We start from the raw sequence: 14873 nt of genomic DNA on the forward strand, positions 1-14873 counted from the left end.
GTGGTCCTGCACTGCGTTTCTTTTGACCTTTGCTTGGTAAATATGGAGATTACACCCTTTGATGTAATCTTTGGGTCACTTATAGAGCCTATGATGGAAATACAATAAAACAATCTGCCCATTGATGTTAAATGGGTGCAGCATGGTGGTGTAGTGGTTAGCGTACCATCAATGTCATCCACAACCTGTCAATCAGGTGACAAATACTGTCAAACCTCTACAACACAAGACTGTGAAAGAGAATTATGCTTAAAAAATTGTTAAATGTAATAAAATATCTTAACTACAGCATAATAAAACTAGTATGATGGGTTTTTCACTTCATTCTAAACATCATGATCTATCATCGCTTCACTTTGAACCAGCAGCTAAACGGCCCACCTTCTTCTCAGCCAATCACAATCCTGTTTTAGCCTTTAAATGCATGAATGGTTGTCTCTCTGCATTCTCAGTTTGCTGTCCCCCCTCCACCTCCTCCTCCACCTGGAGTGATCATTCCCTATGGTCTGGACTCTAACCCTCTTCAGCGTCTAGGCTCTGACATTTATTCATTCAGTCTGAATTCGTCCCAACAACGCTAGACGATGTCGGCCCAGAGCCCCCACCACCAAAGATTATGGATTCATTTCATTAAAAAATGTTTCTAACTCACATTCCTAATCTCTCCTTATTGAAATGTCATTACAGTTACTCTCCCATTGTCTTTTAGATTCATTTAGATTTAAAGGCTGATCAAATCCTTAAATTACTTTAACAATCATGAACATTTGATTTACTTCCATTTTTATGCTTCAAGCTTTTCTTACTCATTTGGGGTTTTTGTGAACACAGACCTATTCAATCATGTCTGCATATGTTTGAACCCAATTTAAGCAGAATTACATAAAAAACGTCACCCTGTGATCTGCTCATTACATATACGGGTGTATTGTGAGCAGTTGTGGGGGTCGTGAGTGTGTGTTGGGGAGACAACCTCAGCTTGGTGCGTGTCAGGATGCTCCTTGCCTCCTCATATGTCACTCCGATCAGAGACTCTTTGTTGATTGACACCAGCTGATCCCCCACTTGCAACCTGCCATCCTAAAACAGAGTGAGAGCGGCGAGAACGCAAAGAATGAGCAACACGCAAACGAAGGTGTAGCACAGCAGCTTCACAACAGACACACAAAAGCAGTTCAACTCTGTGCAACAGCCAAGTGACAGATACGCCACACAAGAGCTGCAGATTTTCAGATCATAGTTGTCTACAGTCATGACTCAAACATGTGGTCTGTTAGCAGAGATGTGATGGAAGTGTTTAAACAATATTATACTTAAAAACGTTAACATAACAACTTTGTGATATCCGAAAAGGGTCAACATTTTTGTGACCTTTGGCGACCGAATGATCATTTTGTTTGGTTTCAATTGATGACAAAATTCTTTAAAAAAGTAAAAGTTTTAAATATTCAAGCTAAGTTTATTTATAAAAAAACAATCCTTTTGTTTTTGTTTATGCGTTGTTTACCCGCACCTCTCATTTAATTGCATCCCAACATTAAGTCAAGAAAAAAAGAAGGATTAAAAAAAATGAAGGGAAGACAAAAATGGTTTAAAAATGTGTAGTTTAAACATTTGATAAACACCAATGAATGTAAAAAGTCAATAAAATGTCCTGGTTAGTAAAATAAAAGCAAAACAAACAACTGCAAAAGACAGAAGACCCTGGCACCAAAAAAAGGGCCAACCGGCAGAAACTGTCTATTAAACTGAAACTGAAATACAACAGAAACTATTCAGAAACTGTCCAGAAGTCATCAGTCTAAATTATAATAACAAAGGGACATAAATTCCAGCTAAAAGTGCCACATTTTCCATCACAGACCTCCTTAGAACCTTTCACAGCTTTTACATTCTCTGGACCAGATGTGCTATTGTGGCTCGCTTGGGGCAGGTAGAAAACGTTGGTCCAAAGAGGGGCAGATCTCAAACACACAACACATGTAGCATGATGCACAAAGTTGACTTGTTCTGCTGTTTTCAATTAACAAAACTGTTTTCTCCTGAAAATGTTGCATCAAGTGAGCAAGCTCACCTTCTGACAGTCTCCTCCATTCACAATTTCCTGAATGAACACCATTGGTCCTTCAGCTCGGTTAGCTCCGCCCCTGATGACGAGCCCCAGGCCTGTTCCCTTGGCAACACAGATCAGCTGGATGATACTGTCACTGGAGAGGGAGAGGAGTCCAGAAGGAGGATGAGGTCCCATGTTTACACAAACGTGTTTGCTCTCTGACTGTCACAGCAGCACTACAGGTTTTTCATTATTTATTTGACATAACTATGTCCAGCTAATTATTATTTGAATGTACAAAACTTAAAAACGATAAAGGAATGTTAGAATTATTTATTAACTACATTTAAGATCAAGAGATTATTCAATTATTGAAAATGGTTAAATTGATTGATTTCTAATGATTTTACTTCACTTACTCCAAAAATGGATTCATGACTTTTCCTTATGAAACATAATTTTCACATATTTTAACTTTTGATACTTGATCAGTTTTTGCTATGAAGTTTAGTGTTGTGTCTATTTTACTGATATAGTATTATTGTTAATCATATACATCATTTTTATAATTAACATAATCTGAATATATTTTACATAACTGATCAGCATTTGCCATGTTGATTTCTAAAAAGGTATTCTTTACAAAATAATTAAGTAATTCATCTTTGTCATGTGATTATTGATATTTCAGGATTCTTAATTCTGTCTGATAAAGTTATGAACCAGATAATGATGAATCATATAATAAAATAGTTACAGTAGAACAGGGGTGGATTATAGAAGTTCTCTTCCTTCCACTCCCTTTCAAGCAATATTTATTAATATGTCTAATTATCCTAATTTGGATTTGTCATTGTCTGAATGTATAACTGATGATTCTATTGTTTTGTATATTATTTATATCTGATTGCTTGAAATAAACCATTTCAAATCAAAATATCAAATCAAAAAGATGAAATCATGTACAAATAAGACAAAAAGCAAAGTACGTCAAATAATTTTTTAAAGAGTTAAGTAAAAAAGATAAAAGCGTGAACAACTGAACATTTTAAAAAATGTATAAAAATTAACTGACGTGGAGTAATTTAGTAAAGACCGAATAAAGTTTTTGAATTCATCAACAATAACAAAAATAAAGGAACAACTGAAAAAAGGAGAGATGATCATCAATTTATGAACAAAGGAGTAAAGGAATAAAGTTTGTGTATATTATATATATATTAAAAAAGTGGATGAAAGATTAAACAAACAAATTAACAAAGTGTCGTGTGAATATTTTTTTTTTAAAATTAAGATTTTAGGATTATAATACAATGTATTAAATAAATAGTTAACTAAAATAAATATATATGCAATTATGTTCATACTTTGCCTTTATGCTGTAAAGTATAATTTAAAAAACAGGAAAACAGCATCAAGAAGTACTAATGATGGCAAATCAATTTTTCAATGCATAAAATCAGATTAAAATCAAATCAATTATTCAAGTTCTTCCACCTAAAAAGATGAGAGAGGCCTGATTTTTGATGAATTTATTTGTAAATTATGGATTACAGTAAACCCTTGTTTTTCGCGGGGGTTCCATTCCAAAAAGAACCCGTGATAGGCGCAATCCGTGAAGTAGAAACCTCTCTTTTTTTAAATTATTATACAATTAAAAACTCTATTATACATTGAAAGAGAGAACAAACCATTTTACAGGCTCAAGCATTTGTTTCACAAATGAAAGTACTTTAGAAACGTTTTTTTCAACAAATAACTTCTGTACTGTACTGTCAAATAATAATTTTAATCATCGATGTGAACAGTTAGAAGGCTTCAAATCCTGGAGATTAGCCCCGCCCACCGAGACCCGAGTAATTGGATTAAACGGGAGAAAATTTAAAATGATTATAAAAAATACAAAGTACAGTTGGACAAATAGTGACTCAGGTGTATTTCACTGCTCTTCAGACTGAGTCGCTGCATCCTGACTCCGCTCTGCAGTGTTTTCTTCTTTTGAAGCCCGCAGTGCAGCTGTGTTTGTTCGGGAGAAGAACATAGTGATAGGCAGTTGTTGCTCTTTTTTCTATGGGTTTTAGAGAAACTCGAAAATGCAAGAGAATTTGCACGTACGTGCTGTTAATTTGGCGAGCTGTTTTACGTATTAAACTGCAACGTTATTGACGCACAGGTAGAGAAGAAGCGGAGTGACTTTTTAGCCAATCAGAATGCAGAACACAATGCACGATGCAAATCTGTGAAGTAGCGAAACCGTGAAAAGTAAACCACGTAATAGCGAGGGATCACTGTTTTAGTATTATTATTAGTAAGTATTTGGTTCAACTCAGTACTTTCTTATATACCATTTGTTGGCAATAACAGCTGTCAAACATTTTCAAACACTTTCTGTTAGTCTTCAAAAGATTTTCAGAAAGTGTTACTGACGATTTGGTCCATTCCTCCATGCAGATCTCCTCTACAGCAGTGATGTTTCACGGCTCTCGCTGGGCAAAACAGACTTTCATCCCCCTCCAAAGATTGTCTATGGGGTTGAGATCTGGAGACTGGCTAGGCCACTCCAGGACCTTGAAATACTTCATACTGAGCCACTCCTTCGTTACCCGGGCAGTCTGTTTGTCTTCCTGGACTGGTGCAGTTCAACAATGTGGTTTCTGGTGTCCTGAGACAGCTCTTTGGTCTTGGTCATGGTAGAGTTTGGAGTGTGACTGTTTGAGGTTGTGGACAGGTGTCTTTTTTATATAGATAACCATTTTCATCCAAAAATTTCAGTCCTCTCTCGGCTTTATGAGTGGGAGAACTTGGACCATTGGTGGCTGACTAATGCATATATACACACGCACACACACACCCACACACGTACACACACACACACACATACACACACACACCTACACACACACACACACACACTCACAAACATATATACAGTATAAAACCACCGATACATACAAGGCTGTGTTGGTACAAGGATATAAAATCAATCGGCAATTGGTTTCAGGCAAAGTTAAATAATTTCTCTTTACTGTCTTGGTGCAAAGCTGATATGAAATCTCGCTTTACTCTGCGTTAGAATCAGCTGACTCACACTGATTGCATAAACCTGTGAAGAGTTACGGTAGGTTAAAGAGCGTGTGTTATTTAGGTGTCGCCGGCCACATGTTTGGTGTTAAAGATTTAAACTAAAGGCAAACGAAAAAGTCCAAATATGCGTAGGTCTATTGGGGAATCTAAATGGATGCATGAAAACATCACTGCATTGTCCAGACACCCTCTTACCTGAAGTTGTGCACAGGTGTGTGCACAGTGTAGGAGGGGTTTGCTGTGTAGTGTGGAGCCTGCATGTAGGATGTGACTCCCTCTTTGGGACTGAGCAGCTGGGGGCTTTCTGATCGAGAGGAGGAGGAAGAGGAGGCTGTGTCCGTTAGTTTTCCTGAACATCAACAGACGAGGAGAAAGAGGTGAGGAGAAAGACTTGAGAGAAAACAAGAGCAGATCAAAGTAAAAAAAACAGCACCAGCAAAGAATGTTAGGAATCATAAATGTTTTGAAGAGCAGGATTGTTAGAAAAGCTCTATAGAACCGTATTCATTATTTATGTTCAAAATAATGTAAATATCATGGCTGTTGTCCACTCGGTGACCCGGTAGAGCTAAAATGTTCATGCACTCTTTTCCTACGGCCATGCAGACACACAGATGTAGCGAACACTTCTGTGCTGACATGGAGCCGTGGGTTTGGTTGGTTCTGATTAGTCACTATGACCAGGGTTATATTTTGTTGTCTAGTTATATGTCAACCTTCCATGAAATGGATTTTTTTTTATTAAAGAAATAGGTATTTAGGTAGGTAGGCTGGTATTGTGGTGGTGGTGGGGGGGGGAGCTGTGTGGTTCTGCTTGTGTGAGTTCAATATCCAGGGTGCCTTTAGTTCATTTTTCTGGCCTCTGGTGAGCCCCAACTTCAACAAAGTACTTTGTTGGTAGCTGCATTTTTAAGGGTTGGATTTTATCCATTTCTGTTTTTGTATTTCTTTACTTTTTAAACTGACATGTCAGTAAACTTTAAAATCTCTTCCTGCCTCCAGAGATCAGTTATGTTCTTGTGGTTTTTAACTCTTGGCATAACATCTTAAGGTGGCGTTGCCTCAAATCCCCTTAAGGTGCACTGTAGAGGCACCATACAGCTGTCAGAATTGTTTTTATTTTCTCTTGGTTTATACTGACGCTACTTTCCTTTTGTCCTAGTTTTATGCCATAAACATGTCAATGTGAGTGGGCATAAAAAAACTAAAAGTTACTTGAATCCCTGGGCCTCAAGACCCTGCACTTCCTGCTGCTGATTACCTGGATCAGGTGTGTTTAGTCCATCAGAATGTTAAAACAGCCGAGTCAGCCAATCAGGGGCAAGGATGGAAGGGAGCTGGAAACCGCCCAGGATCATGGCTCTCAAGGAGCCCAGCCTCAGTTAAAGACTGAGACTGAGCTTATGTTTCTGTTTATGCTGATTACCTTCCATCTACTTAAGTTCCGGGTTTTCCCTTTGTCCTTGTCAGATCATCTGTTGTCCCCTTTCTTCTGTGTTTCCTAGTTCTGTCACGTTTATGATCATTCATTATTATTATTCATCCGCCACCAATCCCAGTCTCTGATGGCTTCTGGGTCCTTTCCTGACCTTCCTGACAGACAGCCTGTAGGTTTTAGTTTCTGTTTGTGAGCTTCAGCTGCTCCCTCACTTTACCTGATGATAACTGAGTGGGAGAAATCCGTCCTGAAGCTGTGGTGTTGCTTGAGCCGTATTTTTCCATCAACTCTGCAAACTCCCTCCTGAAAGACATCAAAACTATTTTCATTATCAGAAAGACTTTTAATGAACAGGCTTAGGAAATAAAAAGTTTGAGCATTAAAGAATATCCACATTTAATATACTATAAGGAGAAATGAGTAGTAACCATGGAGGCCTGGAGCCTTTGTGCTAGAGGGGCAGCCAACAGATCAGTGAGTGTTTGTCTCCCTCGCATGGAGGTCAGCCGGACTCACACTGCTGACCAGCCCTGGCTGTTCCAGGCCAGGTCTGATTCCCTCCTAATGCAGTTTAAACCGGATCTGTGAGGGGCTCATGAAAAACATCTGCAGATCAGAGTCTGCACACCAGTGTTCCGTCACAGATCAAAGACTTTAAGCCACCAGCTTCTCTGTCCTTTCCGCCACGTCAGGTACAAGTCTTTTGGCGGCAGAACCAAGCCTTCTATTCTGACCCACTTTGGGCTTCTGCAGTCCCTCACTGGCTTTTGTGCATTGCGGTCTGTCCTCTTTGGTCTCATGAGCTCATTGATGTTGTTCCATGCAGGTCTTGATGTTTGTCTGGATCCAGGCTGGTGACCCTGAGATGTTCTATGGTTTTTTGAGCCTTCACACTAGGCCTGCTCTTACAACTTTTATCTTGTAGCTGACAAAATATTCCTGTTTTATTTGGGTTCTTGAGAAAGACGAGTGTCTTGTTTTGGATGAACTGGCATGGACGTCATTCCTGGAGGGTTGACTGTTGTAAATATTCCTCGTCACTGTGGACTCGTGTGGGTAAGCAGAGCGGCAGGCTAAGCAAACCCTGCTTTTGTTATTAGTAGGGGTGTAACAATTCATTTAAATAAGGATTCAGATCATATCGTAATTTATGGTTGTCCATATGATTCAGAGTCGATATTGGTTCATTTCGAACGATCCGATTGGATCCGATTCAACAACTTAAAATGGATCCGGAACATCTTTAGCAAAAACTTTAACCGGCGACAAAAATTCCTGCTACTGAACAGTTTTCCAGATTCTTGGATTTCTTCCAGATCATCAAGTGGAAATGAAATCTGTCTCCAAACCAACAAGTAAACTAGAATGAATGTCAAATCCATTCACATGTTAGTTTCTAAAGTTCAACATTCTTAGAACATTCTAGACACTGGATGGTCACATGACTTTCTTCAGTCTGTCCATACATTGGACTGGAATGATGGACTGATCCGTTTTAGATTATAATAAATAAACCGACAGTGCCCCATCCAAATGGTATTTTCCAAAATCAATACAATCAATTTATTTCATTTTGAAATGATTTATAGGTTGATTCAATCAGCAACTTTCCTCAGACAGATCGATCTGGTTGGATCGTAGGAATATAAATCCTCTCATTGATTAAGTTGATGAATAGTCACAGCCCTAAGTTGTAAAAGCAGAGTTTGTGAGAAAGTGAGGATGAATTCATGGGTGATGATGATCAGCAACTTCTTTTTATTCTTCATTTCTCTTTTTTTCATATAAAGTTGGCCAAAAGTTTAATGCTATGATCAATTACCCCCACTTCAAGGCATATATACAGCATGAAGGGTCACTATGATGTTTCCCTGCAGTCTGGGCTGGTGCCCTGCTTGTTCTCACAGATACACTATACTACCATGAGTATTGGCTCACATGCTCTGACTAACATATGAACTGAGGTGCCGTCCCATTCCTAACCCATAGAGTTCAGTGTGATGTGGCTCCACCTTTAGCAGTGATTACAGCTTCAACTCTTCTGGGAAGGCTGTCCACGAGGTTCAGGAGTGTTTCTAGGAGTTTCTGACCATTCTTCCAAAAGGTCATTGGTGAGGTCACACACTGATGTTGGTGGAGAGGGAAGGCCTGGCTCTCAGTCTCTGCTCTAATTCATCCCAAAGGTCAGGTCAGGACTCTCTCCAGTTCATCCACACCAGACTCTGTCCTCCATGTCTTCATGGACCTTGCTTTGGTCACTGCTGCACAGTCATGGTGGAAGAGGAAGGGGCCGCTCCAAACTGTTCCCACAAGGTTGGGATGATGGAATTGTCCAAAATGTTTTGGTGTCCTGGTATCCCATTGCACTTTGTGATGTGTGGCTTGGATGCAGCTGCTCGGCCATGGAAACCATTCCGTGTAGCTCTCTGTTTGCTGTACTGCGGCTGATCTGAAGGTCACATGAGGTTTGGAGCTCTGTAGCCATTGACTGTACAGGAAGTCGCTGACCTCTCCGAGCTTCAGCATCCGCTGACCCCTCTCCGTCGGTTTGCGTGTTTACATAGTTGCTGTTGTTCCCAACTCTTCCTTTTTGTTCTGATAGAGCTGACAGTTGATTTAGGAGCGAGGACATTTCACTACTGGATTAGTTGCACAAGTGGCATCCTATGAGAGTTCCACGCTGAAGTTCTCTGAGCTCCTGAAAGCAGCCAATTCTTTCATAAATGTTTGTAAAAACAGTGATTTTTCACACCTGTGGTCAGACCAAATGATCAGGACACCTGATTCTGATCATCTTTTTAAATGATTGGGATTGACATGTTAAATTTAGTAATTTTACAGATGTCCTCTTCACTCATCTGATCCATAAACAGAAGAGTTTAGGGATCACTCCCTTTCACTGTGCACACAATCAGACTTTAGGAAAGTCATTTCTGCCTCTGTCTCATCTTTATCTGATAGTTCACCAAATAACCAGGGCCATAAAATAAAACCCCAAGCAGAAAATGAAGATCAGCTTTTAGAATCAAACCAGTCTTGCCCATTGGGGGGGCAATGTCCTAAAACAAAAATATGAAAATTGATTTCTGGTGCTGCAGCTTAAAAAGCATAATCTTTTAAAAGCCCTCCCCCCCCAATTCCATTCAATTCAGTTTCTCATGGATTCCCCCTCATGGAGGAGCTTTAGCTCCTTGTGGTTCCTGCAGCATCCAGAAATCCTCCAGCTTCATTTTGTCCCGGCAGGATGACCTCAAATGTTTTTGTGTCCTTACAGACAACTTCAGCTATTTATATGGGTTTGGCTTTCCTCTCCACCTGCAGGACACCCCCTTAATACAACGTAAACAGGTTCATGTGACCCCCCCCCCCCCCCCCCCCCCTTCAACAGTGAGAGCAGGTCAAGTTGGAGGGGTTATTGCACAGAGCTACCTTCACAACAAGTGAAGCGGGGGGAGAGCCGACTTTCTTTGTGCAGTCAAAACAACACGTGATTGTTGTCCATTGCGTGTTCAGCTCCATCTGTTCCCCTCACCCTGACTGAGGACACACAGGGGGGGCGGAGCAGGCTGCAAGACTGCCTTCTAGAACAGGAGCTTACTGAAGACTAGTCGTTTCATGCTCCCGTTTCTGGCCGTCCGTTCACCTCAAACAGCTTCAGCCCGGTTTTCTGCTCAGCAACTTCTCTAACGGGCAGATGTCGCCCCCCCAGCAGAGAGCTGGTGCACACAAAGCACTGCGTCCCGATTGTGTCAGGCTGCGTTTGAATCCACACAGCAGAGCGGGTGCCAGGTCGGTGGCTCCACCCGTCTGTCAGCTCAGACCTCAACCTGAGGACTCTGAGCTGTGGGTCGCTTTCCACACAGACTCAAGTCTGAAGGAGAGAAGGGCGCGAAGCAAAGACACTAAAGATTTATGACCATCTATGGCATCTCTGTGCTTTGGAAATAAAAAAATATATTAAAAAAAAACCTAATCACAGAAGAATCATTGAAAATGACAATCCAAACAAATCGCAATTTAAAGAAACCCTGACGGAAGAAAACTACAGTTTGAACAAAGCAGGGTAACTATCAGCAATTTAAAGAAACTCTGATCAGAACAAACCGCCATATTAACCAACCATGATCAGAACTAACGTATTTGAACAAACCATGGTGTGTTAAGCGTGGTTTCAGTTTCTCACCTGGACTCTTCATCCCGGGCGATCAACAAGGACATGTGGTTGGAGAGGGAGGCTGTCCTTAGGATCTCCACTGCCCTGTCAGGACACAGATGAAGCATTCATGACAACGACTGCAACCTCAGAAGACTGTGGCTGAAGGCCCTCTGCACATGTGGATGATCCAACTCATCACAGGATTTCTACTGTCTTTGCTGAAGCTGCATCTCAGGTTTGGGGACATTGATAATATCATAACACAGGATAATCACCACAGGCCACCATTAACCCCCAACATGCTACGAGCAACAGCCTGAAACCTGAATTTCACAGACAAAACCCCCAAAGACTGACGCTACAACAGAGAAGAGCGGTTTGTAGCTCTCCTGGGTTCCTGTTTGGTGCTCTAAATGCCAGATAAGGAACTTCTACTAAAAATTGCACATGGGCTCATTGCATCACCTTCACACAAACACAGGATTATGCCTCATCTGCTGCAGCTATGATCGTTTGTCCTTCAGTTTGTGCATGTGTGCACATATTCACTTTAAATCTGAGTCAGAATTAAACTTAGATCAATAAGTCACATGACCAAAGTCCTTGAAATTGGAAAAAACATCATTCTGCCCCATCTGTGTGCACGTGACACCAATGAGCGTGCACTTGATTATGGGATGCTCACTGTGTAGTTGCCTCCGAAACAGAAGAGGGAAATCTGCTGTGAACTCACCTCTCATTGGTCGCTCCAATCAGACTGATATTATTGACATCCAGAATCAGGTCACCTGACTTAAGCCTCCCTGGAACAGAAGGGCAGACGGGGCAGAGTCAGGTGAGGGGATAATGACAATCATGCTCTTTGCTGTGGAAATTCATACCGTCCAGGGCAGCCAGGCCGCCGGCGATCACCCGCTTGATGAAGATGCCGAACTCTTCGCCTGTCAGCTCTTTGTAACCTCCGATGATTTTAACACCTGAGGATGCGGAGTGCACAGACAACAACAGGGCAGACTTAGACGGCAGCGGTTTACAGCTGCCACACCTCTGGCGTGTTTCTATTCTAGCATGGAAATCCCTGGTCAGTTCCCTGAAAGAACTGAAAGTGAGCCAAAGTGGTTTCTGTAAAAGGATGATGTTAGAGTTCAGGACAGTTCAGAGCAATTACATGGACTCTAAACATTTTGGATAAACCCTCCAGGGCCTTTGCCTGGCTTTAGACGGGCCCAAAACAAATGAGCATGTCACATGGTCCACAGGGTTGATATGCCTCCCATCCAAGCAGTCTGACATCTCTCACTTAGTGTGGACCATCATTACGCAGCAGACATTGCTGTTTAAGGATGCAGTCGTCAGACGCCAGCAGAGTGAGACGGCAGTGTTTGTTTCATGTTCCTTCTCTTTTTGTCTTGTCTGCATGTTCCTCGCCATGACAACCACCCCCTGAAGCTGCTGTTGTTCAGAAACGCAGAAGCCAGCTTAGTGCTCTAAAGACAAACTGGCAAGATTAAAAAAAAGGACATTTTTGAATGCACTTATCCGCTTATGATATAAACATTTGAAGGTAAGTGGCCCTGCTGATGCACCATAGATCAATGTTGGGGCTGTTCGTAAACTCCTTTCTTTGAAGACGATACTGTGCTGCGCTGTAGCGTGAACGCCTTGAAGTCTGACTCCGATCATCTTCTGATCTATTGTAAAATAATTCCCAGTTATGTGGTAATTATGCAGTTTTTAGCCAAAATGAAAAAAACCTGTGTTGTTCTCTTGGGCAACACAGGTTTCTATTTTCTGCAGAGTGGCAGGAATTCATTAGAAATGCACCTCTGAGTGATGGACAGGTCTGTTGGTGTGGAGCAACCCGGGAGAGCGTATAAACCATGTTCTGTTTATATGCTCTCCTGCTAGCTTACAGCCCCTACATGTGCCAATCTAACATTTCTAGTCCAACAAAAATGGCCATCAATGTTGGGGGACTGGTATCCAGGTGTAGAGTTTTGATCCAGATGTCATCTGGGACGAGGAAAACGAAGACGTACATGGACCTAGTTGTTTGGAGTTTCTATGTCACAACTACAGGTTTTTCAAACAACATTTTGTCTGCCTCTGATTCACAATGATTTGAATAAAAAATTACTCAAAAATGCAACTTTAAGCTTAATGCTTTTCTCTATGTCCTTCATCGTCAGACAAATGCCATAAGAACATGTTGTAAAGACCATTTTCATTGGAGTGGGTCGTTGAGATGTTCTCAACTCTGGTTGGAGAGGTTTTGAAGCAGCTCACGTTGGAGTACAACTCGAATCATCTCTCTTCTTAAAAGTTAAATGTACAGATGCTTGAAGCTCCAGCATGAGCTGGAGGACAATCTGTCTGCAGGTTTAACATCTCTTTTTTGCTAGTTTTGGCCCCTTTTCCCTTCACTTTTTTTAACGCTTTCCAGTACCATGAGAGCTTTGCCATGCTGAAGGAAAGTGGAATTTTCCTTGCTCACCGAGTCCTTTCTTGCAGTCGGCAAACTCCAGTCTCTGGACGGCTCTGTTGATGCCATGTGGGCCCATGATTGTCCTGGCAACAAGTGAAAACACAAAAGGTTCAGTAACGCGTCAACATCCTGCCTCAGTTAAAGCCTCTGTGTGTGTGAGTGTGTCCTTGGGACTCCGCTGCAGAAAATAATCAAATCATCACAGGATTTTGTTGCCGTCTACCTCCCTCCCTTCATACACTGACATGCAACCAATGAAATCTCTTCTCCCAAACGCCACATGCAGCCATGGAACTCACTCCAACAGCGATTCAGAATGATGAGGGGGAGAAAACAGATGAACCGAAGCCTCCATGGCCGGTCCAAACGGGCTGCAGGTCCAGATGAAAGCTGCTCCTCAGACGGGTGAGCCTGGTGCTGTCTGCTGGTCCTGACCCGAGGCTCAGCTCCGCGTCACAGCAGATTTCTCTCACAAGCTCACATCTGTGCGTGTGTGTGAAAAGCTTTGTGCCGACACTGACTGAACTGCAGAGGCTTCGCAGTCCACCCCACCCTCGGGTCTGCTCTGTTCTGCTGACACGCTTGGTTGCTTTTGTCATGTCCTGACATGACTCACTTTTGAACACTTAAGCCTAACTCACTGCAATGAGAGTAAAGGGGTGTCAGGGTTTTAAACTAATGTGTCTTACACATCTATGAAATGCTGTGGGAGGCTAGACAAAAGCCTCTCCAAAGCCTACACCTTTGACGGTCAAGGAAATAAATATTTGATCCCTTGCTGATTTTGTAGGTTTGCCCACCCAAAAAGAAACTGTCATCCTAATAATAGGTCCATTTGAACACAAAGAGATTTTTTTAAAAATCACAAAAAACATAAAGAAATTGACTTTAAAGAATGGACATACATTTATTATGTGAAATAAGTATAGATCCCCTAGTAACCATTAAGAGTTGTGGTTCACACAGACCAGCTAGACTCTCCTAACGAACCTGTCACCTGAACTGAAGACTCCTGTTTGAACTGATCACCTGTAGAAAAGACACCTGTCCACAGAATCAGTCCATCAGTCAGACTCCAACATGGAAAGACTAAAGAGCTTTTGGTGGGTTTTGGGGAGATGATTGTGGACTTGCACAAGACGGGAATGGACTACAAAACCATCAGCAACAAGCTGGGGGTTAAGGGGACAACTGTTGGTGCAACGTGACCATCAATCCACCTTTTGGTCTGGGCCTTCAAAGCAGATCTGACCTGGTGGGTTTTCCATGATCACGAGAGCAGAGAGAAATCAGCCTAAAACAACACGGCAGGAGTTAGTGGATGATCTCAAAGCAGCTGGAACCACAGTCACCAAGAAACCATTGGGAATAGTTTACGCTCCCCCTGCTGAAGAAGACACATGTGCAGACTGAAGTTACCAATGAACACCTTCAGGATGTAGAGAGAGACTGAGAGAAGGAGCTGTGGTCAGATCAGACCAACATGGAGCTCTTTGGCATCAACTCAACCCCTCGTGTTTGGAGGAAGAGAAATGCTGCCTATGAGCCCATCTCCACTGTAAAGCATGGAGGTGGAAACATCATGCTCTGGGGGGGTTTCTTTGAGGAGACCAGGAGACTTAAAATGGGTGGTGGATGGGTCTTGGATAACAAACCA

The 14873-nt window shown here is 41.8% G+C and overlaps 1 protein-coding gene across 5 annotated transcripts in view; it reads right to left on the reverse strand.

Annotated features, from left to right (window-relative positions):
• Positions 1-14873, reverse strand: part of stxbp4 (syntaxin binding protein 4) — a 42271-nt gene that overhangs the window by 15160 nt on the left and 12238 nt on the right. For 2 of the 5 annotated variants that reach the window (XM_011488559.4, XM_078937710.1), the window contains exons 2-9: positions 13226-13299; positions 11613-11708; positions 11465-11534; positions 10759-10833; positions 6793-6878; positions 5333-5486; positions 2075-2207; positions 974-1080 (exon numbers count right to left, since the gene is read on the reverse strand). In XM_011488559.4, the coding sequence (XP_011486861.1) occupies positions 974-1080; positions 2075-2207; positions 5333-5486; positions 6793-6878; positions 10759-10833; positions 11465-11534; positions 11613-11708; positions 13226-13299 (795 nt within the window). Of the gene's footprint in view, positions 1-973; positions 1081-2074; positions 2208-5332; positions 5487-6792; positions 6879-10758; positions 10834-11464; positions 11535-11612; positions 11709-13225; positions 13300-13515; positions 13739-14873 lie in introns of those variants that run through there. The other 3 variants (XM_078937709.1, XM_011488558.4, XM_020712133.3) reach the window with 3 other exon arrangements.

Source organism: Oryzias latipes, chromosome 19, assembly GCF_053564925.1.
Source record: "Oryzias latipes strain Hd-rR chromosome 19, Olatipes_Hd-rR_3.1".
Taxonomy (NCBI): domain Eukaryota; kingdom Metazoa; phylum Chordata; class Actinopteri; order Beloniformes; family Adrianichthyidae; genus Oryzias; species Oryzias latipes.